The sequence below is a fragment of the Dermacentor silvarum genome, chromosome 9, assembly GCF_013339745.2.
Source record: "Dermacentor silvarum isolate Dsil-2018 chromosome 9, BIME_Dsil_1.4, whole genome shotgun sequence".
In the NCBI taxonomy this organism is placed as follows: Eukaryota; Metazoa; Arthropoda; class Arachnida; order Ixodida; family Ixodidae; genus Dermacentor; species Dermacentor silvarum.
The window spans coordinates 131,082,493-131,109,925 of record NC_051162.1 but is presented as its reverse complement, the minus strand read 5'-3'; the positions used below and the strand labels follow the sequence as shown (position 1 = coordinate 131,109,925).

Genomic DNA, 27,433 nt, shown 5'->3' with positions numbered 1-27,433 from the left:
CAAGTCGGAAATTCTTCCTCAATGAGTGGGGCCCTCAGTACAGGGCTTCATTGCCATGCGCGACTTCGCGAGCCCGCTGGATCAGCCGTTGCTGTTCCTGGTGGCTTGAGCTGAGCAGCGCAGACTCCCAAGAGGAAAGGGTAGGGTTGGGTATAAGAGGAACACCCGGAGGGTTAGGGCATTCCCATGAAAAATGGTACACCGTGGATTTGGCCCCACAGTAGGGACAGTAGGAAGGGTGTAGAGTGGGATAAAAGAGATGTAGCATCTGGAGATACGGAAATGAATTGGTCTGCAGTTGCTGCCAGGCAGCGGTATCTGCCCTATTAAGCGAAGGATGAGAAGGGGGGTAGCTTATGGCGGCCCTGTCGGTAGTACTGGAGCGTCGCGGTATAGTGCAGGGGCTCTGCCGGTGCGTCGTCTGGGTTGGACAGCTCTTCCGATGGTGCCCGGCCAGTCAGACCTCGGGCGACCGCATTAGCGCGTTCATTACCACTGATAGAGGCATGCGAGGACTTGTGACGGCACATACACATCGAATCCTCTCCTCTGTCCCCCCTCCCACGTTACGCAGGGTGCGTATCGTCTGGACTCGCCATCGATGATCGCATAGATAGCGACCGCGGTTTCGTACGCAGTTGTTGCAGCGAATGGTAGTTTCGTTCAGACTCGGCGCGTGCGTCGGGCGCGTGCATTCAGCACCGCTAAGTCGCCGTTCATAATCGCGTTTTCTCCGCAGTGGTTGCGGCAAACAGTTGTTTCGTTTTGACTTGGTGCAAAGCTGTTTAGATTGAAGAGCACCGGCTACATCGCGATTATGTTTTCCCCAGCTCGCTGGCGAAACATAATCGCTATGTGCGCGCGATAGTACAAAGCGTGTCACAAATGAAGGCGCGCGCCGCCGCCGTGTTGCGTAGAAAGTAGCGAGGCCTCGATCGCCGCTGCGAGAGCCAATGAGTCACGAGATGACGAGAATTTCAGCTTCCGCTCGGCTTTTGTGCAAAATAGCAACAGGAGTTGCTCACTCATTCACTAAATAAAAGCGCGTTGACGTAGTAAGCATTTGCTTATTGTTTTCTGGATACCCTCGATAATTCGACATTCGGCTAATTCGGACATTTTTTTTCGGTCCTGTGAAATCCGAATTAACGAGGTTTTACTGTAGGCACAGAGAAGGATGACACATTGCAAGGACGGCTGAACGATATAATTGTAGGGTCTGTTGTTGTAATGGCGATTAGAATTCTTGAGGGATTTCACTGACTTTGTGGTTTGTTTGGCCGTGTCTAAGCCCTTTCACATATGTAGTGACCAAAGTTGCCTACTAGCTTGGTCTACCAGGTATGTGTTGGCTGCTGTCTTGCCAAGCAGACAACTTGAGTCACTGGGTATTTACCACAAGGTATCTGCCCAGACAGGCGCAAGTTGGAATACGCTAGCGCAAGACAGGGGTAATTGGAGATCGCAGGGAGAGGCCTTCGTCCTGCAGTGGACATAAAATATAGGCTGATGATGATGATGATGAAATTATCAGGCACAGCCGCCTAGTAAATGGCTGTGTTGGGCAACGTCCTTTTCCTGTAAGTTTGGAGAAGCTGATACCTGGCTTCGCTATACATGTTGCAATAGCGGTATAAGAGGCGGTTTTATCAGTGAGCAGAAACGGTGAATTACGGTAAATAAGAAAGGCTACTATCATCATCATCATCATCATTGACAGGAGCTGACCCCTCCCCCCCCCCCCCCCCCTTTTTTTCAGGAAAACCTGGATTCGCCCCTGATCGCCGTATAGGGTCGAAGTCCCTAGTTAAAACGAAGTTATTTTTGAACAGCTCTGATAGTGTCCACGCCGCAATGATTGCTCGTGTACTGTCAAATGTGCATGTGCTGCGGCCTAAAGCTCACGGCGCGGTGCGAAAACGCGCTCGCAACGAAAGCGAAACATTGTGCGCGAACATGCATGCAGATGCGCAGTCGGTCGCTGCGAACCCTTGCGATCGCTGCATTAAGGCTACATTCTGTTATGCTCCATTTGGTTATACAGACAGCACACTATAAGGATATATTTCACATAGACTGCTCTCAGCGATTGCCTACCTTTCGGCAAGAAGCTGGTTCTGGGGACTCCATCAGAGATAGCGCGTGTAAACTATTCTGCGCTGTCTGTTTGCCCAAGAATATTATTTTGACAGTAAGAAACGTCCCTCGTTTGGAGAGTACTTACAGAAATGGCCAGGAGGGCTCCCGCGTGTTTTTTTTATGGCGCGGCGGCAGCCAAATCTATGAGGAGCGCGCTGCGTTATTCCTCACACTACACAAGTGAGGCGCTTCCGACAGGTGGCGACTCCGTAAGTCCTCGCCCCCAATATACCATATGCAGCGAGGACATGATCTGCGATGTGGCCACTGCCATCGCTGGTTATCTCTTGGATCCGCCATATCTTCTTTAATTTAGTCGGTATTCTTCGTTAATGCGAAAAGATTTCAGTATCGTACTATGCCCGCACCTGCACTGAAACACATCAGTGCTTACGCAGTCCAGGATTGTGAAGACTTTATCATTTTGCGAATAAATCAACATATAAAGTAACACACATGGCTTTATGTGCAGGTGTGCGGCGAATCCGTTCCACGCCTGGCTGAGGAGAAGCTGAAAACCTGCCACGACCGATTGAAAGAGTCCGCTTATCATGTGTTTGTAAGATGCTGCCATTTGGCCGGCAAGAAGGTGCTACAGCCCTTCGCAGACACGCTTGAAAGAGTAAGTTCCTAGCTGGCACCACAAACCTGTACAGCCTGCAGCCCGCTATTCTTTCTTAAAGGAACTCTCACCAGGTCTGGCTATTTTGAGCTGACAAGCACAGTGCATACAATACGCACTAACGACCGTGCCTGCTAAGTATTACATGTCTACGCTCAGCGGAAGGAGCTTGCATTCCAAGCCAAGCGCCGTTTGCGCTTCTTCTCGCGGGCATCGCGCTCCCAGCCAGAGAGCCGACGTATATCGCGCAAGTGCTCCTACATAGTTTGCCGTGCTTCTTACGTCACTCAGAGTGACACGTAACTTTAAGAATTATGCATGGCAACAGCAGTTGTTCGTTTGATCTGTTGGTTCAATGGAAGAATAAGTTTAGAGAAATAATAAAAAAATTGGAGGACGCTTAAGCTTCGCCTTTAAGAGTGGAACGCGGTAGCATTTAAAGATACCTGACTGCCTTTCACGCTTCCCAGCAACTGCAGCTTATGCAACCGTAATGTTGACTGAGAAACGCTGGCGACGAACTCTGTGCACGAAGGCGAGGTTCCTGGTAGACTTCGCGTGGAAGGTTGGGCGTGTTGGTGATTAATTGAAAAAAAAAAAAACAGCGCAAAACAGACAGGGACACGAGAGAGCGAAACTCACACAGCGCTGACTTGCTGCAGTTTATTCATGAAGACATGAAGGAATAAATATGTATATCATACTACCATGCGCAACATGCGAATAGGAAACCCATACGGGTTTCTCAGAAAAGAACGCTTTGCAGTTGAGGGAAAATTCATCCTTGTCCTGGTCCTCACCTGCGAAGCGTTCTTTTGTAGCTTCGTGCGACATTCGGGGGGGGGGGGGGGGGGGGGGGGTGAGGCGATGACGATTTGCCCGTTTTTTGCTTTAAGGAACACTTTAAAGCAAAATAAATTATGTAGAATCCCCCCTCCCAGGGAGTTATCTGAATGATGGGTAAGCATTTCGTAGTGGCGACGTGGTGCTGAGTGTCCACACTCAACCCTGCTGGTAATCCTATAGCACTGCTCAGCGGCTGCGGTCGTCTTGGCGCCATTGCGGTAAATGCGACAGCGCTGCGGCGACACGAACTGCTGCTGAAGGTGGCGCAACGTGAACTGATGAGGGAAGCAAACTACTGCAGGCGGCGGCGCCAGGTGTGCTGATGGCATTCCGATCCGAAGCCACGGCTGCCCCACAGTTCTGGCTTACTAAAGGTGGGCCAAGTGCGTGCCTGATTGCACACGTCACGTGGTCACAGGGACGCGCTCGTGCCACTGCTCGCGCGTTCGTCGTCGTCTTTCACAACTGGCGAACTTGAAAGCGATCGTCTTACGTCTTACGCGAAGGACGGATGGACGCTCGGACAGTTTTCTCGGTGGGTAACCATAGAAATGCTTACGTATTTTAACTAAAATAGGGAGAGTACCCACAGAGATACATAGGGCTCCTTAGAAAATGCATAGGGAAGCTGATAGCAGGGGTGAGCCAACTGAAAGTTGGGGGTGGGTCCAGTTGAAATTTTGGGGTTGGGTCAACTCGAAATTTAGGGGCGGGCCAAGTTAAATTTGGGGGTGGGCCGACTTGAAATTTAGGGGCGGGCCAACGTGAAATTTGAGTGCGGGCTAACGTGCAATTTGAAAGTGGGCCAACTGAAATTTTGGAGTGGGCTAACTTGAAATCATGAGGTGGGCCAACTTAAAATATGGGATGGGTCAAGTTGAAATCTGGGGGTGGGCGAACTTAAATTTGGAGGTGGGCCAACTTGAAATTTGGGTCTGGGCCAACTTGAGATCTTCGGGTGGCCCAATGTCCAGTTGAATGCTGCTGAGCGTCCTTCAAGTTATGAACACCTCGCGGCGAAGCGTCGAGTGAATGCTGCTGAGCGTCCTTCAAGTTATGAACACCTCGCGGCGAAGCGTCGAGACGCTTGGTGCGTTTTTATTGGGCCTTACCGAGGCGCAGTCAGAACGCAGGCGAGAGCTTGCGTGGACAAGGAACGCGCGCATAGCACAGGCTTGCAAGAGCGACGATGACCGGGTTGACATAGCATCGCGGCGATGCCTCCTCCCCTCACGCAACGCCTCACACGCTACTACCACTCTGCTCCGTCGAGGCGCGCTCGTGCCCGGCGTTCCGGCTCAATTGGTACGATTGAATTGAAGGGGCCGGATGCCGCGAGAAAATCTGACAATTGACTACTAAAGCCTAAGCATTCTTTGCCAATGGAAAGGTCATGGGTAGGCGCGCATAAGCTAGGGAAAGCAAGTAAGCAAAACTAAGCAAAAACGAAGTCACAGCCGAGCCAAACATGCTTACGCTTTAGTAGGAATTTCTCAGAATTGCTGTAGTTTTATTGCGATAGCAATTATATGGATACTCCTAAGCGGATTTCTGCCGTCGGCGTCGTCGTCGCCGTCGCCGTGAGGTTCCGTAAGACATCAACGGTGATGAAATCGTCGCCACGCGCCGTATGCTGTATGTGTGTGTGACAGCGCGCGAGGGACGCGCGCTTTCACGGGGAGAGCAAACGCGCGTTCTGCGCCGTGCTCCCTGAAGGGCTGCAGAATTAAGCGTCTCTTTTCTCCTCTTACAATCACCACACTATATATAATATATATATATATATATATATATATATATATATATATATATATATATATAGAGAGAGAGGAGAGAGAGAGAGAGAGCAAACACGACTTCTTCCGTCGCATGAAAGGCCGTGGGGGTGAGGGGGGGGGAGGAAGGGGAGGTGACGTTTAGCTGCGGCACCAAATGCCTATTTATATAAAAAAAAAAGTTGTCGCAGTTTCACCTGAAAGGCGAAGCATCAATTGCGATAGCAAATTTGTAGAGAGCTATACGGAGTAATGATAGTAGCTTTATCAGCTGTATAAACTTGGACATGCAGCAGCACCGGCAACACGCACAACTGTTGTCGACGCCGTCGGCGTTTTTGCCCGCGTTCGCACAAAACGCGTGCGGCGTTGGTGACTGTTGCCGGAGCCTCTGATATAAATAGGCACTTGGTGCCGCAGCTAAACGTCGCCTCCCTTCCCTCCACCCTTCCTTCCCTCCCCACGGCCTCTCGCGCATCGGAAGAAGGCGCGTTTGCTCCACATATATGGTGATTGTAAAGGAGGGAAAGAGACGCCTACTTCTGCAGCCCTTAAGCAAGCACGGCGCGGAACGCGCGTTTGTTCTCCGCCGTGCGTTCACTCCCCGTGAAAGAGCGCGTCCCTCGCGCCCTTTCACTCGCACATACAGCGTTCGGCGGCGCGCGGTCACGATTTCATCTCCATTGACGTCATACAGAACCTCACGGTGACGGCGACGGCGACGGCGACGCCGACGGCAGAAATCTGCTTTTGAGTGTCCATATAATTGCTATCGCAATAAAAGAAAATGCGATCTCTGGCCCCCAACCCTTTGTACAGAACCGCATTACGCACGCTAGTTACTTCCCAAACAAGTTACCAAAATATCGCTTCCGATTTCTTCCTAATGTTTGTTCACAATATCACTCAAGCTGTAACTTCAGTACGCTGAAGTTTTATTTGCATTTTCCAATAGCTACGTTCAAAAGGCAGATGCAGGGCACCATACACTTGATTGTCATCTTTTGGCGCTGAGACAAGGTTGCCTGTGCCCTTTTGAATGCCAGTGGCCCGTGAGTTGGCCCCACATTTGCAGCCAACCACTTCGACGCGACAAGAAGAAAAAGTAGTGACAGACACTGAGCGCGCTGCACTGTTGGACGAAGAAAAGCGCTTGAAGGCGGCTTCACCACAGGCAGCAAAAGACGCCATATGGTAGCCATTTCATGCTTACTCTCGATACAGGAGAGCCAGCAATTTTCTTTTCTGTAAAGTCTGGGATACCTCAGAATAAGATTGATCTTTGATGTGTTTATTGACTAGTTCATTCTGACTAGTGCCGTAAGGTGTTATTGCACATTAGTATGATTATATAATTTTTTGTTATTTTGATGATGGTGCGGCGTAAGCGGAACGCCCATTACTTTTCAGTGACAGCCAAGGCGCTGAAAGCGAGTCACATTGTGCACGTGTGTTTGAATTTGCAGGAGTTGGAGGAGCAGTTCAAGAATTTCACCAATCAGAACCGAGAAAAATAGGTCGTACGTGCCTTCATCCCTGCCACACTGCCATACCGTTCTGCCCCACCCACCAACAGGCGCAGCTCACCTGCATCAAAACAGAACTTAACCTGAGGTTCCTTTTAGACGCGATGACAAATCTCTGATACTCAAGACTCAACTGAGTCAAGACCACGGAGAAAGTTATTCTTTCTCCGTGGTCAACACTCAACCAAGCGTATTTTTGTAAAATATAATTGGATTTACCGGATGCTTCTGAAATGTACAAAATAAGAGCAATAAAGATTTTTTATTGTGTCGTTGCTCCTGGGCTAATAATAGGTTAGCTGCCCACCTCACTGGTGAAGAAAAAGTGCCTGTAGTCTTTGGAATCCTTCGCTGCAAGTTATAATATATCCTTTGCTCTGTATTATTTCTTTATCACAGATGCCTGCTATTGTGTGTATGAATTCTGCCATATTCTGAAAGTAAGACAGCTGACAGCTAGTCAGCACCTACTTGGAAGTGTTTTTGTTAGTGTCTGTTTTTCGGAAGCGTTTGTGTAATCACTAGCAGAATAAAGGATGCTGCAGGTGTAGCTGTTTTTCTTTTTGGTGCCTATTAATTTCCTAATCACTACAACTCAAGCCGAAAACTCTCACAGAGGGCATAGGGCAAGCGCGTATGCTCTTTCGATTTTGTCACATTGTCGTGACAGCGAATAATCATATCTTTAGCAGTTGTTATATCATCAAAAGTGGTTCCGGGAAAAAAAGTATAAATTGTAATGAAGCAGACGCGCCTCGTGTTTTGGATAGCAGCTCGGAGATGACGTAGACCCGTGCTGTGATCTGCAAGTGAGTGAGTGAGTACGAATTTTATTGAGGTCCTGAGGAGAAAAAATTGCGGAGCTCCAGGGTGACTTGAGGGATTCCAGCAATGTCCACCAATTGTAATGATGTTTAATTAAAGATGGGAAGCAGCAGATAAACAGCAGCCTAACAGCAGCGAACAGCCCGAGCTCTCTTGCAAATCACAGAGAGCTCGGTCTGTTCGCTTCTGCTAGGCTGCTGTTTATCTGCTGCTTCCCATCTTTAATTAAACATCATTACAATTGGTCGAGTGGTGGTGGCGTGGAGTAGAGGTAGAACACCCGACTTCAAATCTGAAGGTCGTAAGTTCGAATCCTGCTCCATTCCACTACATTTTCAGGCATGGAGTGGTGCCTGACACCGGCAAAGAAAAAAAAAAGTACATATTGCCGAGAGCTAGTGGGGCTATACTAGTTCAGGTGCAACCAAACTAGGCAGGCCCACTAAGCTTCATCAAAGTCACTCCCTCACCAGAACAGGAATTGGCCTCCCTGGTGCAGTATTCGGCCACTACCTCCCTCATGACTCCGACAATTAACCCATGGCCCTCAGTTCCCAGTGGCTGCGGAGCACCTGACCAAGGCGGCGGTCAGACCTGCTACGCGGCAGAGGGTGCTAAGAATCTCTGGGTCAAGGCAGGCCGCCAATGGAAACTGAACCTGGCAACGTTCAACACGCGCACCCTCTCGAGTGAGGCTAGCTTAGCAGGACTATTTGAAGAATTATCAGGCATTTCCTGGGATATTATTGGCCTTAGTGAGGTTAGAAGAACTGGTGAGGCTTACACAGTACTGACTAACGGCCACGTCCTCTGCTACAGAGGTCTTCCAGATAAGAAAGAATCCGGGGTAGGATTTCTAGTGCATAACAACGTAGCGGGCAACATTGATGAATTCTACAGCATTAATGAAAGGGTAGCAGTCGTCGTAATGAAGCTGAATAGGAGGTACAAAATGAAGGTAGTGCAAGCCTATGCCCCAACCTCTAGTCACGATGATGAAGAAATAGAACAGTTTTATGAAGATGTTGAACTAGCAATGAGAAAGGTGCAAACTCAGTATACTTTAGTCATGGGCGACTTCAATGCAAAAGTGGGGAAAAAGCAGGTTGGTGAGCAAGCCATTGGCAACTACGGCATCGATTCTAGGAATGCAAGAGGAGAGATGTTAGTAGAATTCGCGGAAAGGAATAGGCTCCGAATAATGAATACCTTCTTCAGGAAGCGCAGCAACAGGAAGTGGACCTGGAAAAGCCCTAATGGAGAAACAAGGAATGAAATAGATTTCATACTCTCTGCCGATCCAAGCATAGTGCAGGATGTAGAAGTGTTAGGTAAGGTTAAGTGCAGTGACCATAGGTTAGTGAGGTCTAGGATTTCTCTCAATTTGAAGAGAGAGAGAGTGAAATTAGTCAAGAGGAAACAGGCCAACCTAGAGGCAGTCAGGGTAAAAGCAGACCAATTCAGGCTGGTGCTCGCAAACAAATATGCAGCTTTAGAACAGGAAGATGAAGATAACATAGAGCTAATGAATGAAACCGTAACTAGGCTGATCTCAGAAGCAGCAATTGAAGTGGGAGGTAAGGCACCAAAGCAACCTGTAGGGAAGCTCTCCCAAGAAACAAAGGACCTAATAAAGAAACGGCAAAACATGAAAGTGTCCAACTCAAGAGATCAGATAGAATTCGCTGAACTGTCAAAACTGATCAACAAGAAGAAAGTAAGGGATATTCGAAATTATAACGTGGGAAAAATTGAGGAAGCCGTAAAATATGGACGCAGCATGAAATCAGTAAGAAGAAAACTAGGCATAGGACAAGGCAAGATGTATGCACTGAAAGATAAGCATGGTAATATCATCAGCAATTTCGATGACATAGTAAAAGCAGCAGAAGAATTCTATACTGACCTGTACAGTAGCCAAAACAGCCAAGCTTCTTCCATTCGAAATAGTGATGAACCGGATACAGAAGCTCCTTCTATAACTAGCGATGAAGTTAGAAGGGCCTTGAAAGATATGACCAGGGGAAAAGCGCCTGGAGAAGATGGAATAACAGTAGATTTAATCAAAGATGGAGGAGATATCATGCTTGAAAAGCTTGCGGCCCTTTATACGCAATGCCTCACAACTTCAAGTGTACCAGAGAGCTGGAAGAACGCCAACATTATACTTATCCATAAGAAGGGAGACGTTAAAGAATTGAAGAATTACAGACCCATTAGCTTGCTTTCTGTATTGTATAAAATATTCACCAAGATAATTTCCAATAGAATCAGGACAACACTTGACTTCAGTCAACCAAGAGAACAGGCTGGCTTCAGGAAGGGGTATTCTACGATGGACCATATCCATGCCATCAATCAGGTAATCGAGAAATCTGCGGAGTACAATCAACCTCTCTATATGGCTTTCATAGATTATGAAAAGGCATTCGATTCAGTAGAGATATCAGCAGTCATAGAGGCATTGCGTAATCAAGGAGTGGAGGAGGCATACGTGAATATCTTGGCAAATATCTACAAGGATTCCACAGCTACCTTGGTTCTCCACAAGAAAAGTAGAAAGATACCTATCAAGAAAGGGGTCAGGCAAGGAGACACAATCTCTCCAATGCTATTCACTGCATGCTTAGAAGAAGTATTCAAGCTCTTAGACTGGGAAGGATTAGGAGTGAGGATCGATGGCGAATATCTCAGCAACCTTCGGTTTGCAGATGACATTGTCCTATTGAGCAACAATGGAGAGGAATTACAACAAATGATTGAGGACCTTCATCGAGAAAGTGCAAGAATTGGGTTGAAGATGAATATGCAGAAGACAAAGATAATGTTCAATAGCCTGGCAAGGGAACAAGAATTCAGGATCGCCCGTCAGCCTCTAGAATCTGTAAAGGAATATGTTTATCTAGGTCAATTACTCACAGGGGACCCTGATCATGAGAAAGAAATTTACAGAAGAATAAAATTGGGTTGGAGTGCATACGGCAGGCATTGCCAAATCCTGACTGGGAGCTTACCACTGTCGTTGAAAAGAAAAGTGTACAATCATTGCATTCTACCGGTGCTAACATACGGGGCAGAAACTTGGAGGTTAACAAAGAAGCTCGAGAACAAGTTAAGGACCGCACAAAGAGCAATGGAACGAAAAATCTTAGGAGTAACGTTAAGAGACAGGAAGAGAGCGGTGTGGATCAGAGAACAAACGGGGGTAGACGATATTCTAGTTGTCATTAAGCGGAAGAAATGGAGCTGGGCAGGCCATGTAATACGTAGGATGGATAACCGGTGGACCATTAGGGTTACAGAATGGATACCAAGAGAAGGGAAGCGCAGTCGAGGACGGCAGAAAGTCAGGTGGGATGATGAGGTTAGGAAATTCGCAGGCGCAAGTTGGAATACGCTAGCGCAAGACAGGAGTAATTGGAGATCGCAGGGAGAGGCCTTCGTCCTGCAGTGGACATAAATATAGGCTGATGATGATGATGATGATGACAATTGGTCGACATTGCTGGAATCCCTCGAGTCACCCTGGAGCTCCGCAATCGTACGTTGCCCACCGACACCATGACTGACGCGACGTACGCTCCGACTGAACCCATGGCTGCCCCTGTCACTTGCGCCGGCGTTCTCCGTCAGTGCGACCCGGCCGCATATTTTGCTTTCCGCGGATAATTGCACACCCGAGAGAGAAAAAGTCGCAGTTTCGCCCGAAAGGCGAAGCATCGATTGCGATAGCAAATTATTAGAGAGCTATACGAAGCAAGGATAGTAGTTTAATGGGCCGTATAAAGTTGTAAACATTCGCTTACTAACTAAATATAAACTTGGACATGCAGCAGCACCGGCAACGCGCCGAACTGTTGTCGACGCCGTCGGCATTTTGCCCGCGTTCGCTCAAAATGCGTGCGGCGTTGGTGACTGTTGCCGGAGCCTCTGATATAAATAGGCACTTGGTGCCGCAGCTAAACGTCGCCTCCCTTCCCTCCCCCTTCCCCCCCCTCCCCCTTCCCCCCCTCCCCCACGGCCTCTCGCGCATCGGAAGAAGGCGCGTTTGCTCTACATATATGGTGATTGTAAAGGAGGAAAGAGACGCCTACTTCTGCAGCCCTTAAGGAAGCACGGCGCAGAACGCGCGTTTGTTCTCCGCCGTGCGTTCACTCCCCGTGAAAGAGCGCGTCCCTCGCGCCCTTTCACTCGCACATACAGCGTTCGGCGGCGCGCGGCCACGATTTCATCTCCATTGACGTCATACGGAACCTCACGGCGACGGCGACGGCGACGGCGACGCCGACGGCAGAAATCTGCTTTTGAGTGTCCATATAATTGCTATCGCAATAAAAAAGGAGGGCGAAGAGGATGGCACCGGTGGAACGACTCCATTCCAATGCCGCCGGCGTTGGAACGCGCCGGGCTGGTGGTGACTAGGTACAACTGTGGCTGCTGTTAAGATTCAGAAGTACTGCGGATTGGGCAAGTTGGTGCATCGTATTCGTGACTTCCTTTAGCGCAACTCAGTTTGAGTATGAAGGGAAAAAGGGACAGGTGACAGGGTGAGCGCTAACTTCCAACTGGTTTTATTTCATGACCCTATTGCACATTATATAGCCCGCTCAAAGCACTCGTGACATAGCACACACACACACAAAAAAATTAAATATAAGCATGCGATTGCAGTTCATTGAACCAGTGTTGATAATCTTAGAAATTCACGTTCCTTGCTTGATAAAGCTAAAGAGGGTGTGCTTACGCACAGCTTTTCACATTTCAAAATGGCATCAGCCTCAATAATCTCACGCGTCACTTGATTGTGGCTACGTCCTATAATGATGCATCTATCAAGTAGTGGTTTGCAGCCGCAAGATTTGCAATGTATGGCAAGGAAACCGCTTGATGAAATTTTGTTGTTAGCATTGTAATTATGCTCGCGCAAGCGATCGTTAATACACCTACCGGTCTGCCCAATGTAGACACTGTTACACGACAAGGGAAACTTATACACTACTGCGCGAGTGCAATCAACATACTTGTTAACATGTCTTTTTCCACATACTGGTAGCGCGTCTTTCTTAGGGTTAGTAAGTCTGCAAAGCCTATCCAGTTTATCAGGAGCAGAGAAAACAACTCGGATGTTAGCTCTTTGTGCAACCTTTTTTAAATTGTGAGAAACATTGTGAATGTATGGTAACACACTTGTTTTGCAACCAGCGGTCACTGCAAAGTTCTCCTGTGGTATGCGCTTCCGAGAATCTCTGAGCAAGCATTCTGCCACGGACACTTGTACTGGCATCGGGTAGCCTGCATTTGACAAGCGCTTGCTTTGCCCTTCAAAACTAGCGAACACAGCGTGGTGGCACGATTTTTTCAGGGCATTGTTAAAACAAAGTTTGGCTATTCCTCTTTTTATTTGGCTATTCCTCTTTTTACACAATCATATATTGTGTTGTGCCAGCTGATAAGGAAGGCGGGTTCTGTGTGCTTTCAAGTGGTGCGTTTTGTGCGAAAGCCAGTGAGGCAGTTGCCTCAGTTTTCAAGCGCCACGACGAAGTGTCACTAAGCAAGGTAAAAACGTCAGCTATAAAGCTTTGCAAGAAGTTCAATCTCGATAAGCTAAGAAAAAACATAGTGAACGGTAAGAGGGAACACCTGTTGGTCCTGTTCAGTGCGAAAACACATAAGATTAACGTACCCTTAAGGGTGATAGTTTCAGAAACTGACTCTTGGCAGAAGCCACTTGCTCTGTTTTTACAAGCCAAACTGAGGTGCTTGCCGGTTAAGGACCCATTCCTAATAAGGAATTCGGAAGAAGTAATCAAATTCTTGAAAAATAACCCCCCCAAAGGTCACCAAGCATTTTCCATAGACATAAAAGATCTCTATTATTCCATTCCGCATAAAGACCTTCTACTAGCTGTGGAACAGTCCATTGACGAATATGGCACCATACGGTTCCAAAACGATGTATTGATGTCCAGTGGCCATTTTTTAGAGCTTTTAAGCTTTTACCTTGTATCAACTTTCATCAAGTGGGACGATGCTATTTACCTACAGAAAAAGGGAATATGCATAGGTTCGTGCATTGCTCCTATACTCAGCGATTTGTTTTTATCAAGACTAGACGCTATTCTCTCAGAGAAGCTAATGCAGACCAAGGTGTTGAAAGCCTTCCGCTATGTTGATGATTTTTTGTTTCTTATCGAATGCTCATCAGATGAAGTGGAAGATCAGGTCGCCTTAATTCTGCCTACAATTAAGCAATGTCTGGCTCCCCTTGAAATCACTTACGAAATTCCACAAGAAGGTACCATCCGGTTTCTAGACCTTCGTCTGTCTTGCTCAGTAGAGCACACTTGCTGGAGTTATGAACCGCGGTCCAGTAAACCTCTCCTACCATACAATTCAGCGCATTCCAAACTGATAAAAAGAGGAATAGCCAAACTTTGTTTTAACAATGCCCTGAAAAAATCGTGCCACCACGCTGTGTTCGCTAGTTTTGAAGGGCAAAGCAAGCGCTTGTCAAATGCAGGCTACCCGATGCCAGTACAAGTGTCCGTGGCAGAATGCTTGCTCAGAGATTCTCGGAAGCGCATACCACAGGAGAACTTTGCAGTGACCGCTGGTTGCAAAACAAGTGTGTTACCATACATTCACAATGTTTCTCACAATTTAAAAAAGGTTGCACAAAGAGCTAACATCCGAGTTGTTTTCTCTGCTCCTGATAAACTGGATAGGCTTTGCAGACTTACTAACCCTAAGAAAGACGCGCTACCAGTATGTGGAAAAAGACATGTTAACAAGTATGTTGATTGCACTCGCGCAGTAGTGTATAAGTTTCCCTTGTCGTGTAACAGTGTCTACATTGGGCAGACCGGTAGGTGTATTAACGATCGCTTGCGCGAGCATAATTACAATGCTAACAACAAAATTTCATCAAGCGGTTTCCTTGCCATACATTGCAAATCTTGCGGCTGCAAACCACTACTTGATAGATGCATCATTATAGGACGTAGCCACAATCAAGTGACGCGTGAGATTATTGAGGCTGATGCCATTTTGAAATGTGAAAAGCTGTGCGTAAGCACACCCTCTTTAGCTTTATCAAGCAAGGAACGTGAATTTCTAAGATTATCAACACTGGTTCAATGAACTGCAATCGCATGCTTATATTTAATTTTTTTGTGTGTGTGTGTGCTATGTCACGAGTGCTTTGAGCGGGCTATATAATGTGCAATAGGGTCATGAAATAAAACCAGTTGGAAGTTAGCGCTCACCCTGTCACCTGTCCCTTTTTCCCTTCATACTCAAACTGAGTTGCGCTAAAGGAAGTCACGAATATGCTGTTAAGAGATCGATTTTATTACTAAATAAACGCATCACTGTTTTGATGATCCAAATATAATCTCACTATCAGGGAGGGAGCAGTCTACCTGACTGGAGCAGTATTTTTTATTTGGGGTGTTGCGGAGCGCAGCGTAGCAACACCCCAACCACCGCCGCTTCGCGTCGGCACACGGAACCGCGGCTTTCGCCGCCGCACCGGGGCACAACCGACCGCGCCGCCAAACAGAGGGGGAAAAAGAAGAAAATAGTGGTACCAAGAAAAAAACAAAGTTCCTTGCCGAGGCGGGATTCGAACCCGCGTACCCCCGATCCCAAAGCGAACATCATAACCGCTAGGCCATACTTCTTTTTTCTTTATTGCCACATTGAAGAGAACAATTACAGAAAAATATACATTCGAGGGAACCGACTCCCGGTACTGGCGTTGCGCTATCCCGTTAATATTGGGGCATGTTTAACAATGCTTCAACTCTTGGGAGCCATTCAGGCTCTGGGGTTTGAAACTGGTACACAGTAATAATTCTGTTAATGCTTTCCTTGATATATAGCCTTATCGGTTTCGTGTCCATGACAGCGTTCCGCACTGCCATCCTAGATCGCCAAATGCTGTGGAGGCCCAAGAGCCTAATGAGGTCAAATGGAATACCATCCTCATTTTCAACTGGCAAAAATCGTATACCGAACGAGTCCACAGGTAGGTCTTTCTTGAGAGTACGTTGTAAGATGTCCCAGAAGAAAAATGCTTCCCAACAATCTAGGAATACATGCTCGATCGTTTCTGGCTTCCGACAAATGAAACAGTGAGTCCCCCAAGGTACAAAAAACCCCGTTTCTTCCAAATAAGGCTTCACATCTAATGTATTTATATGCCATTTGAAGAAAAATGTTTTAACTCCTCCTGGTACACTCATGCTTTTCGCTCGTTTAAGAACGTTTGCCCATGGTCCGGCACAATATTGTGATCTATATAGAGGAACTGATAAAACAATGTCATACAGCCACACTTCCAGAGCATGCATTCATACGAACCATATGATTGCGTTCGAGTGTCGTCATCGTCGTCGAAAAAAAAAAAAAGGTCGTGCCATCCTCCTCGCCCTCCTTTTTTTCTCTCTCGCGTGTGGAATCATCCGCGGAAAGCAAAATACGCGACCCGGCCATCTTTAGCGGGACCGGAGAACATGACGTCGAAGACGTGTAAGCGCTCACAATAAGTGGGACGACCAGGCTAAGCTGGCTAACGTAATCTTTTACCTTGCTGACGTCGCAAACCTATGGTTTAAGAATCACGAATCCGACCTCTCGAGTTCCGCAAGCTACGCGCCGAACAGCGTCTACGCCAGCGAGCACAGCAACCGGGCGTGACTTTTCCCAGCTATATTGAGGGTGTGTTGGATCTCTGCAACCGTGTGAATACAACGATGGTGGATGACGAGAATATCAAACATATTCTGAAGGGTATTGAGGACGACGCGTTTCAAATGCTGCTGATCAGCGTCGCCGTTCTCTTCAGTTTGTGTCCGAGTTTCGACGAATTGCGCTGCCAACGTACTATCACCCGCCAAAACGTCCCACAGGCTGACTCAGTCTCGGCCATTGCAGTTGCCGCTGGCCATACCGATCCTTTTGCTCTCGTCCTTCAGCTGAAGGATTTCATTCTCGAGGAAGTGGCCCACCAGCTTTCGCTGCTCCCTCGCAGAAAGGAGCCTGCCCCACCACTAACTGCGGCCGTGCAACAAGTCATCTGTGCCCAAATATCTGACGCACTTACCCCCGTTCGCCCGCCAGCTCCTGTGACGGCACCGCTCTCCTATGTTGACCACCCGCCGCTATTCACATCTCCGACGGAACCGCTCTCTTATGCCGTCTACCCGTCGCGGGTCACACCTCCACCGCTCAACTATGCTGCTGCTAACGCAAGGCCACCCCCACCGCCATATTCCCTCCTACCACCAAAGCACCAGGTTCCCCCTGCTCCCGTTCCACAGCAGTCACCCCAGCTTCTTCGTCGAGCCGACACGTGGCGCACACCAGACAACAGGCCTATTTGATTCTCCTGTGGCATGGCTGGTCACGTTGCGCGGTTTTGTCGTCGTAACATGTCCTCGCACCGTGACGCCTTCGACCAGTTTCCCTACGCGCCACAACATGCCGCCGAGATACGCTGCCGAGATGCCGCTGACTTGCCGCTGAGACCCTTCGATCGCGACCGCCGTTCAGACAGTTGCCGTTCTCCTTCTCCACGTCGACGGTCGCTGTCACCTATGCGTCGTCGGCCACCTACTGCCGAGGGAAACTGACTAGCGCAGTTCCGGAGGCAAGAACTGCAAGCTCATCAAACTTTATAAGGCCTCAATTTTTACCGCAGAATGTCATTGACGTCCATGTTGAGGGAGCATCCGCCCAAGCGCTTATCGATACCGAGGACCACCGTTTCAGTCATCCATGAAATTCTTTGTTGCAAGCTGAAAAAAGTCATGACCTCTCCATCTGGCATGGCACTCTGCACTGCTAGCGCGCAACGCATTCATCCTGCAGCTGTATGTACCGCCCGTGTAGTCATCCAAGACGTTTTGTACATAATCGAGTTTTTTGCGTTTACATCCTGTTCTCATGATCTCATCCTCGGGTGGAACTTCCTGTCACGTCATAGTGCCCTCATCAATTGTTCTCGCGCGTAAGTTGCCCTTTCGCCGCTATGCGACTCGCCATCGGTCGGCGCCGACCTCAGTGTTCGCAAAGTCTTCGTTGATGATGATACTGATCTATCTCCGGAGACGTCGGTGCTTGTGACCTTGTCGTGTGCTGCCGTGCCAGACTCAACTGTGGCGTTTACGCCAACTGACATGCTTGCTCACCGCAGGGACGTATTTCTCCCGTTCGCTGTCCTCACTTTTAGGTCTGAATCCGCTTTGATACCCATCTGTAATCCGCACCGGTATTCAGTGACCGTACAGCGCGGTGAGACCTTAGGATTTGTGCAAGCTGTCACGTGTATTGAAGACCTTGACGTTCACGATGGCGCCACCAGTTTACATCTGGACGCCATAACTTCCGTCTCATCAACATCGGCAACAGCAACCAACCATCCTTGGGTCGCACGACAAGTGTCTCTCATACTATCGACGACACCGGTTCTCATGCCCCCTTGCGACAGCGTGCGTATTGCATTTCCGCAGAAGAGCGCCGAGTTATCACGGAACAAGTGGACGACATGCTGCAGCGCGGTGTCATTCAGCCTCCCAAAGCCCTTGGTCGTCACCTGTCGTTCCAGAGCGCAAAAAAGATGGCACCATTCGGTTTTGTGTCGATTATCGCCGCCTAAACAGGATTACGAGAAAATACGTGTATCCTCTGCCTCGGATCGACGATGCTCTTGACTGTCTGCAAGGTGCCGAATACTTCTCGTCTTTAGATGTCCGCTCTGGCTATTGGCAGGTTCCCATGGCTGAAGCTGACCGCCTAAAGACAGCTTTCATCACTCCCGATGGCCTGCACGAGTTTAACGTTATGCCTTTCGGGCTCTGCAATGCTCCCACCAGCTTCGAGCGCGTGATTGATACCATCCTTTGCGGACACAAGTGGAATACTTGTTTATGTTACCTGGATGACATAGTTGTTTTCTCGCAGGATTTTTCGACACATCTCGCCCGCCTGCATGACATCCTGACCTGTCTCACTTCAGCTGGCCTACAGCTCAACCTCAAGAAGTGCCGTTTCGCTGCCCGAAAATTAACTGTCTTGGGTCACGTTGTCTCGAAAGATGGCATACTTCCCGATCCCGACAAGTTTCGCGCAGTAGCCGAGTTTCCGAAGCCCACATCTATCAAGGCCCTGCAAATTTCATAGGTCTGTGATGTTATTTTCGTCGGTTCGTCCGGAGCTTCGCCTTTATCGCATCCTTGACGAAGCTGCTTACCGCAAGCAAAGGCATTTCCGCGTGGTCATCATCATGCGATGAAGCTTTTGACAAGTTACCCGGGTTTCTGACTTCACCACCGATTCTTCGCCATTACGACCCAACTGCGCCAACTGAGGTTCACACCGACGCCAGTGGTGTCAGCCTTGTTGCGGTCTTGGTCCAATGGAAAGCCACGAATGAAGAATACGTCGTGGCTTATGACATCCGTACCCCTAAGAAAGCTGAGATGAATTACACCGTTACAGAGAAGGAATGCTTAGCCATCATTGGGCATTGGGCAAGTTTCGTCCTTATCTATATGACCGTCCTTTCGGCATCATCACTGACCATCACGCCCTTGGTTGGCTCTCCTCCGTGAAAGACCCGTCGGGCCGCCTCGGCTGTTGGGCGCTTCGCCTGCAGGAATACGACATTCGTGTCGTATACCGCTCCGGACGGAAGCATTCCGACACTGACGCGCTCTTCCGCTCGCCGATGACACCTGATGTGGCTTCTCTTTCCGTGTCTTCTCTGACCTCAGACCCGTCACTGACCGCTGTCGAGATGTCCTCCAAGCGACATAAGCACCCATCGCTTGCCTTTCTGCTCAACTATCTTGGCGCTCCATCGGTCGTTCCTTCAACGCGGACTGCTACGCCGGTCAAGCAGCCCACTTTGCAGTGCGAGACAACACCCTCTACCACCGCAACTATATACCTGACGGTCGGAAATGGCTTCTGGCTATCCCTCGTCACAGGCGCTCCGATACGTGCGCGTACTTCCATGCCGACTCTCAAAGCGCCCACGCCGGTGTTCTAAAGACCTTCACAAGGCTGCGTCAACGATATTTCTGGCGTGTAATGTATCGGTTTGTCCAGCAGTATGTGCGATCATGCACCGCCTGCCAACAAAACAAGACCCCTCCACAGCGCCCTCCTGGCCCACTACAGCGGCTACCGTGTCGTGCTCGACCGTTCGACCGCGTAGGCATCGGCCTCCATGACCCGCTCCCCTACAGCGGATGTGGGAACCGCTGGATTATCGTTGGCGTCGATTAGAGCACTGCACGGGCCGATTTTTTCAGCCCGGCCCGGGCCCGTTTTTACGTTGGGCGGCCCGCCCGAGCCCGATCAAAACTTTTATGGCGAGACCCGGGCCCGGCCCGGGCCCGAAAATAATCTACGTTACCCGCCCGGCCCGGCCCGACACCCTTTTACCTTAGGCCCGAGCCCGGCCCGAGCCTGACTCGAAACCGGCCCGAACCCGGCCCGAGACCGAAAAATAATGTTTTTCAGAGTTGAGACACCCGAGAATAACTCGCTGCACGTTACATGCACACCACCAGAAAGCCCGAGCCTGGCCCGGGCCCGCGTCAAAAAACCCGAGCCCGTCCCGGGCCCGAGTCAAAAAGCACACGCCGAGCCCGAGCCCGGCCCGAGCCCGTGAAACAACTGTGCTACCCGGCCCGGCCCGGCCCACGGGCCGGGCCGGGCTCGGGCTTTCGGGTAAGCCCGAGCCCGTGCAGTGCTCTAGCGTCGATCACCTGGCGCGCTACGCCGAGACCGCGCCCCTACTCGCCGCGACCGAGCGCGACGTTGCGATGCTCATTCTTCGTCACTTTGTCCTTCGACACGGTGCGCCTCTAGAACTACTCAGCGTTAGGGGTCATGTCTTTTTGTCAGAAACAATCTAATCCCTTCTTCGCGAGTTCAAGATCATTCACCGGAAGTCGACCGCGTATCACCCACAAACGAACGGTGTCATGGAGCGGTTAAACCGAACACTCGGGGACATGTTGAGGATGTACGTCTCGTCCGAACACACCAATTGGGACACCGTACTCCCGTTCGTTATGTTCGCCCATAACACCGCGACGCAAGCGACCACCGGTTTTTCACCTTTTTTTTCCTGTACGGACGTGAGCCTTCGTGTCCACTGGATACTATCCTCCCCTACCGACCTGACACCCCCGAGTGCACTACAATTTCAGAAGTCACCCGATATGCTGAACAGTGCCGCCAGCTGGCTCGTTCGTTGACCAGGGAGGATCAGGGGCGTCAGAAGACAAGACGCGACAGTGATTAGGCCAGGCCCACCTTCCCTGCCGGTTGCCTTGTTTGGCTATGGATACGGCCTCACATTCCCGGCCTTTCTTCCAAACTCCTTGCGCGGTACCACGGCCCGTACCGGATCATCGATGCCTCCTCACCTGTGAACTATATCGTTGAGCCCGTCACACCATCGCCGGACCTTCGTTGTCGGGGTCACGAGACGGTGAACGTTAGTCGCTTGAAGCCATATTACGACCCCCTCATCTTGTCTGCTCCCTGAGATATATGATAACCAATGCACGCTTGCCAATGCGCTCCCTGTTAAAAATCATCGTCTCTATGCTGCAAAGAGAACAGAAAGGCGTAGAATTATAAATGTCAAAAGGAAACTAACAAAACAAGTAAGAATTATAGTTTTCAACGTACAGTTCGTTAGCCGGTGCAGAACGGCTTGAGATCCACTACGTGGACTTGTCTTGTACGGCGCCGCTGTGTTTGCATGACACCATCTGGCACAACCTCATAGTCCACGACGGCTTACTCCTGTGCAAACCTAGACACGGTCGCCGTGCTGGTATTCCACATAGCGTCGTCTAAGATTGTTTAGTGTCAGGTGTCGGTCTATTGCTGGTTCTTTATACGCAGGCGGAAAAGCTGTAGGGCTTCTTCAACGCGTTGGAGATAGGCGTTACGTCGAGATTGCCTTCGTCGCTAACGTGGGGCAGCATGGGGTCTAGCGTCCGTCACCGGGTTCCTTCTATAAATCAGCTTGAATGTTGTCATCTGCGTTGTTTCTTGCACTGCCTTGTTGCAAGCGAATACCGTATTTACTCGCATAATGAACGTACTTATTTCCCCGTAAAATATGCGCAAAGATCTTGAAACTTGAAAGCGATCTGCGTTGGGGGCTGAGTTTAGGTACGACGGTGGCCTATACCTTTGTGCGTCCTCCGTGCTCGCCGCTCAGTTTGCGCTGAAGAGATACACGGCACGAAGGTCACTTCGCTCGCTGTTGCAGCCGCGCTTCCTCACGCCAGCGTTTTGACGGCGAGTGTCCGCGGTCATCGAATGTGATGTGTTCATGTTTGTTTGTGCGCGCGTGACACCATAGCGGTTAAATTACTTTGCAAGTTTATTCGGCCGATAAAACTACTATCCTTACTTCGTATAGCTGTCTACGCATTTTCTGTCGCAATCGATGGTTCGCCTTTCGGGCAAAAATGCGACTTTTTTCAAGGTGGCCGCGGAAAAAAAATCGCTCAAAATTTTACCCCGCATAATAAACGCAGCCTTTCAAGACAGGGCGCACGCCGCCGCGCAATGCGCAGTTCATGCGCGCGGCAGAATACGGCGCGTTTCCTCCCCACTTTCCTCCCTCGAAGGCGGGAGATAGAGCCGCGATCGTCGGTGCCGACGGCAATAATTCGATATGATTGCTATCGCAATAAAAGTAGGAGACACACGGTACGATTCGGCGTCCGAAACAATCGCACCCGCCGGATATCACACCGGACACCGAGTGTGAGTGAGTACGAACTTTCTTTAGGTCCTGAGGAGAAAGGTGAAAGGCATAAACGACACACATGAGAGAGATACGGTATGCTCGTCGTCTATCCACCTTTGACCTCAGAATGTGCAAAACCATCATGCCCAATTTTCCATCCTAATGTCTCCATCCATCGTAATTGCTCTCACAACAATTACCTATAAACATCAAAATCACAAGCATCTTTGAATAAGACAAGAAGTGTTCTTATTGACTTGACTATTATGTATATGTTCATTTTTACTGGCACAGCATTATTCTTCTGGCTCTCGTGGACCATAAGCACCGTTTCAGGTATATAAACGTAGGTGCCCCTGGAAGATGCTATGACACTCGTGTTTACCGAACGTCAAGCCTCTCCCAGATGATTTAAGTCCCCTTTTTAAGGCTCCGGTTGCTGCAATTGGAGGAGTTGCCGTCCCACGTCTGATACTCTGCGACCAAGCCTTCCCACTAACTCCGAATCTCATTAAGCCATTTGGACTCAACGGCCCACTGAATGAAGACCAGAAAAAGTTCAATTACCACATCAGCCGAACAAGACGTACAGTAGAACACGCCTTTGGGAGACTTCAGGCAAGATTTCGCTTGACGTCGAAGAGAATGGAATGTGATGTTGACGATGCCCGCCAGGTGATTCGCGCACGCTGCGTGCTCAACAACATTCGCAAGCATTTCAATGATGCGGTTCAGTTTCAGTGGCTCCAGGAAGTGCAACAGTCTGACAGCCAACTGCCCCAACCAGTGCGTAGTAGCGATTCTCAAATTAGAAATGCAACCAGTTGTGCGTTCTCCACTCGTGGATTACTACAGTCAGCGGATGAAGACCTAGATAGCTCACTTCTCGAAATCGGTCGCCGACATGCAAGCATGAGTATGCAATGCTTTGTGTTGACACTCGTGAATAAAACAGTGGGACCATTCATTGTGCCTGATGTTTTATTAAAAAAAAAACGACTGCATTCACAAGCTTTTCTTGAAGCTGCAGGTCTTTAGTTTTGAGCCCAAATTCTGTTGCTTGAACCCGTTCGAGCTGTTCTCGCAGTATTCTGTGTTGAGTGAGCATTTCACTTTGCATTTCGGTTGCTGCGGTCATTGGCCGCCGTCGCTTCCTCGCAACACGTGCTGCGGTCCTTGCTTCAGGGCTCTGAGCAGGCTGCATGGTGGGTGCAGGTGGTTGGTGGTGGCTCTTCTGTCGGCGTCCCTGGCACTGGTGTGCTTTCACTTTGAGTGAACTAGGAACTGAGTACGGTTTCCATGTCGGAGATCAGCTGCAAACATTTAAGAAGAAACTGCTCCAAAAATCAGGCAAGCAAAAAATTGCACTAAAGAGGCAGCCCATAGCAACCTCTTCGGCGTAACAGACATGGCTACTTCGTTAGTGGCCACAATCCCATCTGTTTATGATTACATTGAATAAATAAACTGCACAAATGAGTATAGAATCTCTATGATGCAGTAGAATATTGCCCCAACACGCCAACCTTTATGAGCATCTAGGAGCATTCTAACAAAAAAGCAAACTGAAAATAACAAAAACACTTTCATCACGAACAGACGATGTCTCCGATTTGGCTGCACTCCTTGCATTAGCCAGATAGTGCAGCACTCGCCTCTTCGATTTGGCAGCGCAGAAAGTGACTTCAGTTGTGAAGAAAGGGCAGCCAAATCGAGGAGACCTTAAATTTCACACTCTGCCAAAAGAAGTGCAAACTTCTGTGCGTAAAATTATTTCAAAGCATAAGCCTGTCCAACATTACCGGTGTAAATGCATGAGTATTTACACTGATTTCCGGGAAGTTGCACAATGGTGGTTTGTTGCAAACCTTTTTAACAGTGTCACTGCTGCTTTTGCAGCAGCTCTCCTCCATGAGGGATGCGTCGTTTATGGGCAAACACCCAATAAGCTTCTTGATTTTTTGGAAGTATGGCCACGTCGGTGGCGAAGAACCAGTCAACTCTCGTTCATGTTTCCTGAAACAAAGGCGATCAGTCGATTTCAGTTGTCGAGCACCAAAAACAAGGTTATGAGCAGCATAGAAATGCAGAAATGCAACCTATGCAAGCTGCTCAAATTTTATTGCTGCTTGAAAGCATGTTCACCTGTGTGACAAATTAAAGATGCACTTTTGATCATGGCAGCTTCTTTGGTAATGAATCGAGACAAATAAAGGTCGTGCCAATTAAATGCTAGGCAGAAACATCCCGAATTGTTCTAAACATGCAGGAGATAACTGAACGTGGCTTTTCACTGACGGCGTATATTTTTCCCCTCGCGAGGCATCAATCCTTTTTTTCCTTTTTTTTGAACGAAGCGTGATTTATGGTTGCTAAGACTTCAGACACGTGGAAATTGTACCCCTCGAGCACACCCGACTGACATAAGAGAAGCACCACGGGACACGTGCTACAAAGCCATCGCGCTCGCGGCAGAATTGCGGCCATACACTTCATACGCAAACATAGCTGTTCTGACACTACTGCACGCTTTCTGTCGTTAGCAAACCTTCGCTTACAGCTGATTCAATAAAGTCAATATGCAACCACGCAGGGCACCGATCTACACCACGCCGGGCACCAATCGATAAAATATCGTGTCCCGTCTCAAGCGCAAACACACACTGAATATACAAGCGTGGCACTCGCGACCACGCACAGCAAGAAGAACAATAACCGTCTTACCTGCATGTCTGTGTCAAGTTCTCTATTTTGCTGTGGACTTGGGCCCGCGTGCGGGGAAGGCCTGTGTTAGCGAGGATTTCGCCACTCTAGTCACACACCCCGCCGTTGAGATTTTGCCCTCGTAGATCGTCCAGGTGGTCCTTCCCACAGCTTTATAAGCGCCCAGTTCGCCTTCTCGCACCACTGGACGCGTGGTTTTCTCTGGGCCTTTGGTGCCGGCGCTGATTGTGCAAGCGCCATTCCACGATGCTATCCCGTCAACGACCAACCAGCAAATGACACTGCAGGAATCTAACATGGCGGCGCTAGCAACGTGATGCGAGCGTTTGAGAGTATAGCTAGAGTAAAGCTTCACTGTTCGACAGATTGCATTACCCTTAAACAGTAAACATTTTCATAAGGTAAAAAAAAATACTTACGGGGCACCGTAGTTTGATGACAGGTTTCCTTCTTTTGGTGAGTTGTGCACGCTGTATGCGAGAGTACACCCTTTCCGCTCGAAAAGTAGACGCGCGATCTGTTTTCCCGCAAGGAACTTTGCCGGGAGGGAGATACTCCTGTGTCGTGTGTCACTGCACTTGCACGCCTTTCCGGTAGATGTCCCCTTACCTAAAGGACTTTAGTGTGCCCGTGTGTCAGGCGTATTAGGCTTTGCCGGACATTTACGGGCCTTCATAAATGATTACGGGAAAAGGACAAAATGCCTCACAGCCCTTACCCAAAAAGAGGCCCTATTTGTGTGGTCTTCAGACCACACAAATAGTTGTGTTACGCTGAACTTGTTGACATTATTTCTTCAGACCCTATGCTCCGAGACTTTAACCTGCCATTTTAACTGTACACTGATGCCTCTCAGTATAGTGCAGGAGCCATTATTCTTTATCAAAGACATGTCGATAAGCCTTTAGCCAAACAACTACAAGTGATAGGATATTTTTCTTACATATTTACCAAGGCTCACGTAAACTATGATATAACTGAAAAGGAAGCATCGGCTGTAGTTTTGGCTCTCAAGTATTTTAGAATCTATCTGGAAGGAAGAAGCCTTAAATTGCTTACATATAATCAAGCCCTGAGCATTTGTGAGAAAGTAGTGACACCGAAGACCCCGACGGCTGCACTCAACCGGCTGAAGATGATGTACTAACAAGATACGGCAGGTACGCCCAGGGGGAAGTGGGCCCATAGCGGGAGATGTGCCAAAAGTTTGGGGGTTTGAATGCACTGACATTTATAGGAACGAATGAATATTTAACAAATTTGATAATCTTGGGTAGAAACTCGACCCAAATGAATGCATTATTGCATTCAACACGCGTTATACTGTTCTTATTTCTCTTCTGTGCCGCACAATGTAACTGGGGCTGTCTGCTCTTGCACACTTGACACCATCTCGCGACAGTTTTTAATTTTATTGTCAATAAAATGGAATGCTATTACTGTGATCTCTCATTATAATTACTTCTGGACATTCTGAAAACTATAGTCTATACCATCAGTGTTTTTTGCTTAGGCTTGTTTATTTTTCCTGAGTGTCTATTTTTTAGGTACCTTTCCTCGTTTCAAAATAACAGCCCAACTTACCCTCTACGACTACCAGATTCTTGGCCTGTACGCGAACGTGAATTGTGCCATTTCGGGACCAAACATGCAAGTACAACTAAACTCAATGTTAAGAAGTCTGGATTTCACGAGAAAAAGGTAATTGCAAGCGCCACTCCCGCGCAAGGACGGACCGGAAGACGACAAAGAGCAAACGTATTCAACGTGGCTAGCAGCCTGAAGCTTCGACATTTGCCCCATCAACATCTGAATACTATTTTGGAAGACCACTTTACTCTCCTGGACACGAAGACCGTGATAGCAGCTGATGCTTCTGTCTGTGAAGAGAAGGCAGGTGTGGACATTCTATCACTATATCTAAACTGCTCTTTTTCCATTCGACTATCTGACTCCATGCCTATCTTACAGGCGGAATTATCGGCAATTGTCTTAGCTTTACGCAAATTACCGTCATCTCCGTCATCAACCGTAATTTTAACTGATCGTCTCTCCGTCTGTTCTTCACTAACCACGTCCAAATTGTCAGATTCTTTAGAAACTGTCTACTCTCTTTTCCCAAGACATTTACGTCTCTTTCGTTAAGTGTGGGTGCCAGGCCACAAAGGTCTAGCCTTAAATTATT

The 27,433-nt window shown here is 48.6% G+C and overlaps 1 protein-coding gene across 6 annotated transcripts in view; it reads left to right on the top strand.

The window, feature by feature from the left end:
- LOC119464318 (atlastin-1-like) overlaps nucleotides 1-7,452 on the top strand; it is a 56,974-nt gene extending 49,522 nt beyond the window's left edge. For all 6 annotated transcript variants that reach the window (XM_049655644.1, XM_037725228.2, XM_049655640.1 and 3 more), the window contains 2 exons: nucleotides 2,612-2,761; nucleotides 6,849-7,452. In XM_049655644.1, coding sequence (XP_049511601.1) covers nucleotides 2,612-2,761; nucleotides 6,849-6,899 — 201 coding nt within the window. In that variant the 3' untranslated portion in view covers nucleotides 6,900-7,452. The remainder of the gene's footprint in view (nucleotides 1-2,611; nucleotides 2,762-6,848) is intronic.
- Nucleotides 7,453-27,433: the final 19,981 nt, after the last annotated feature.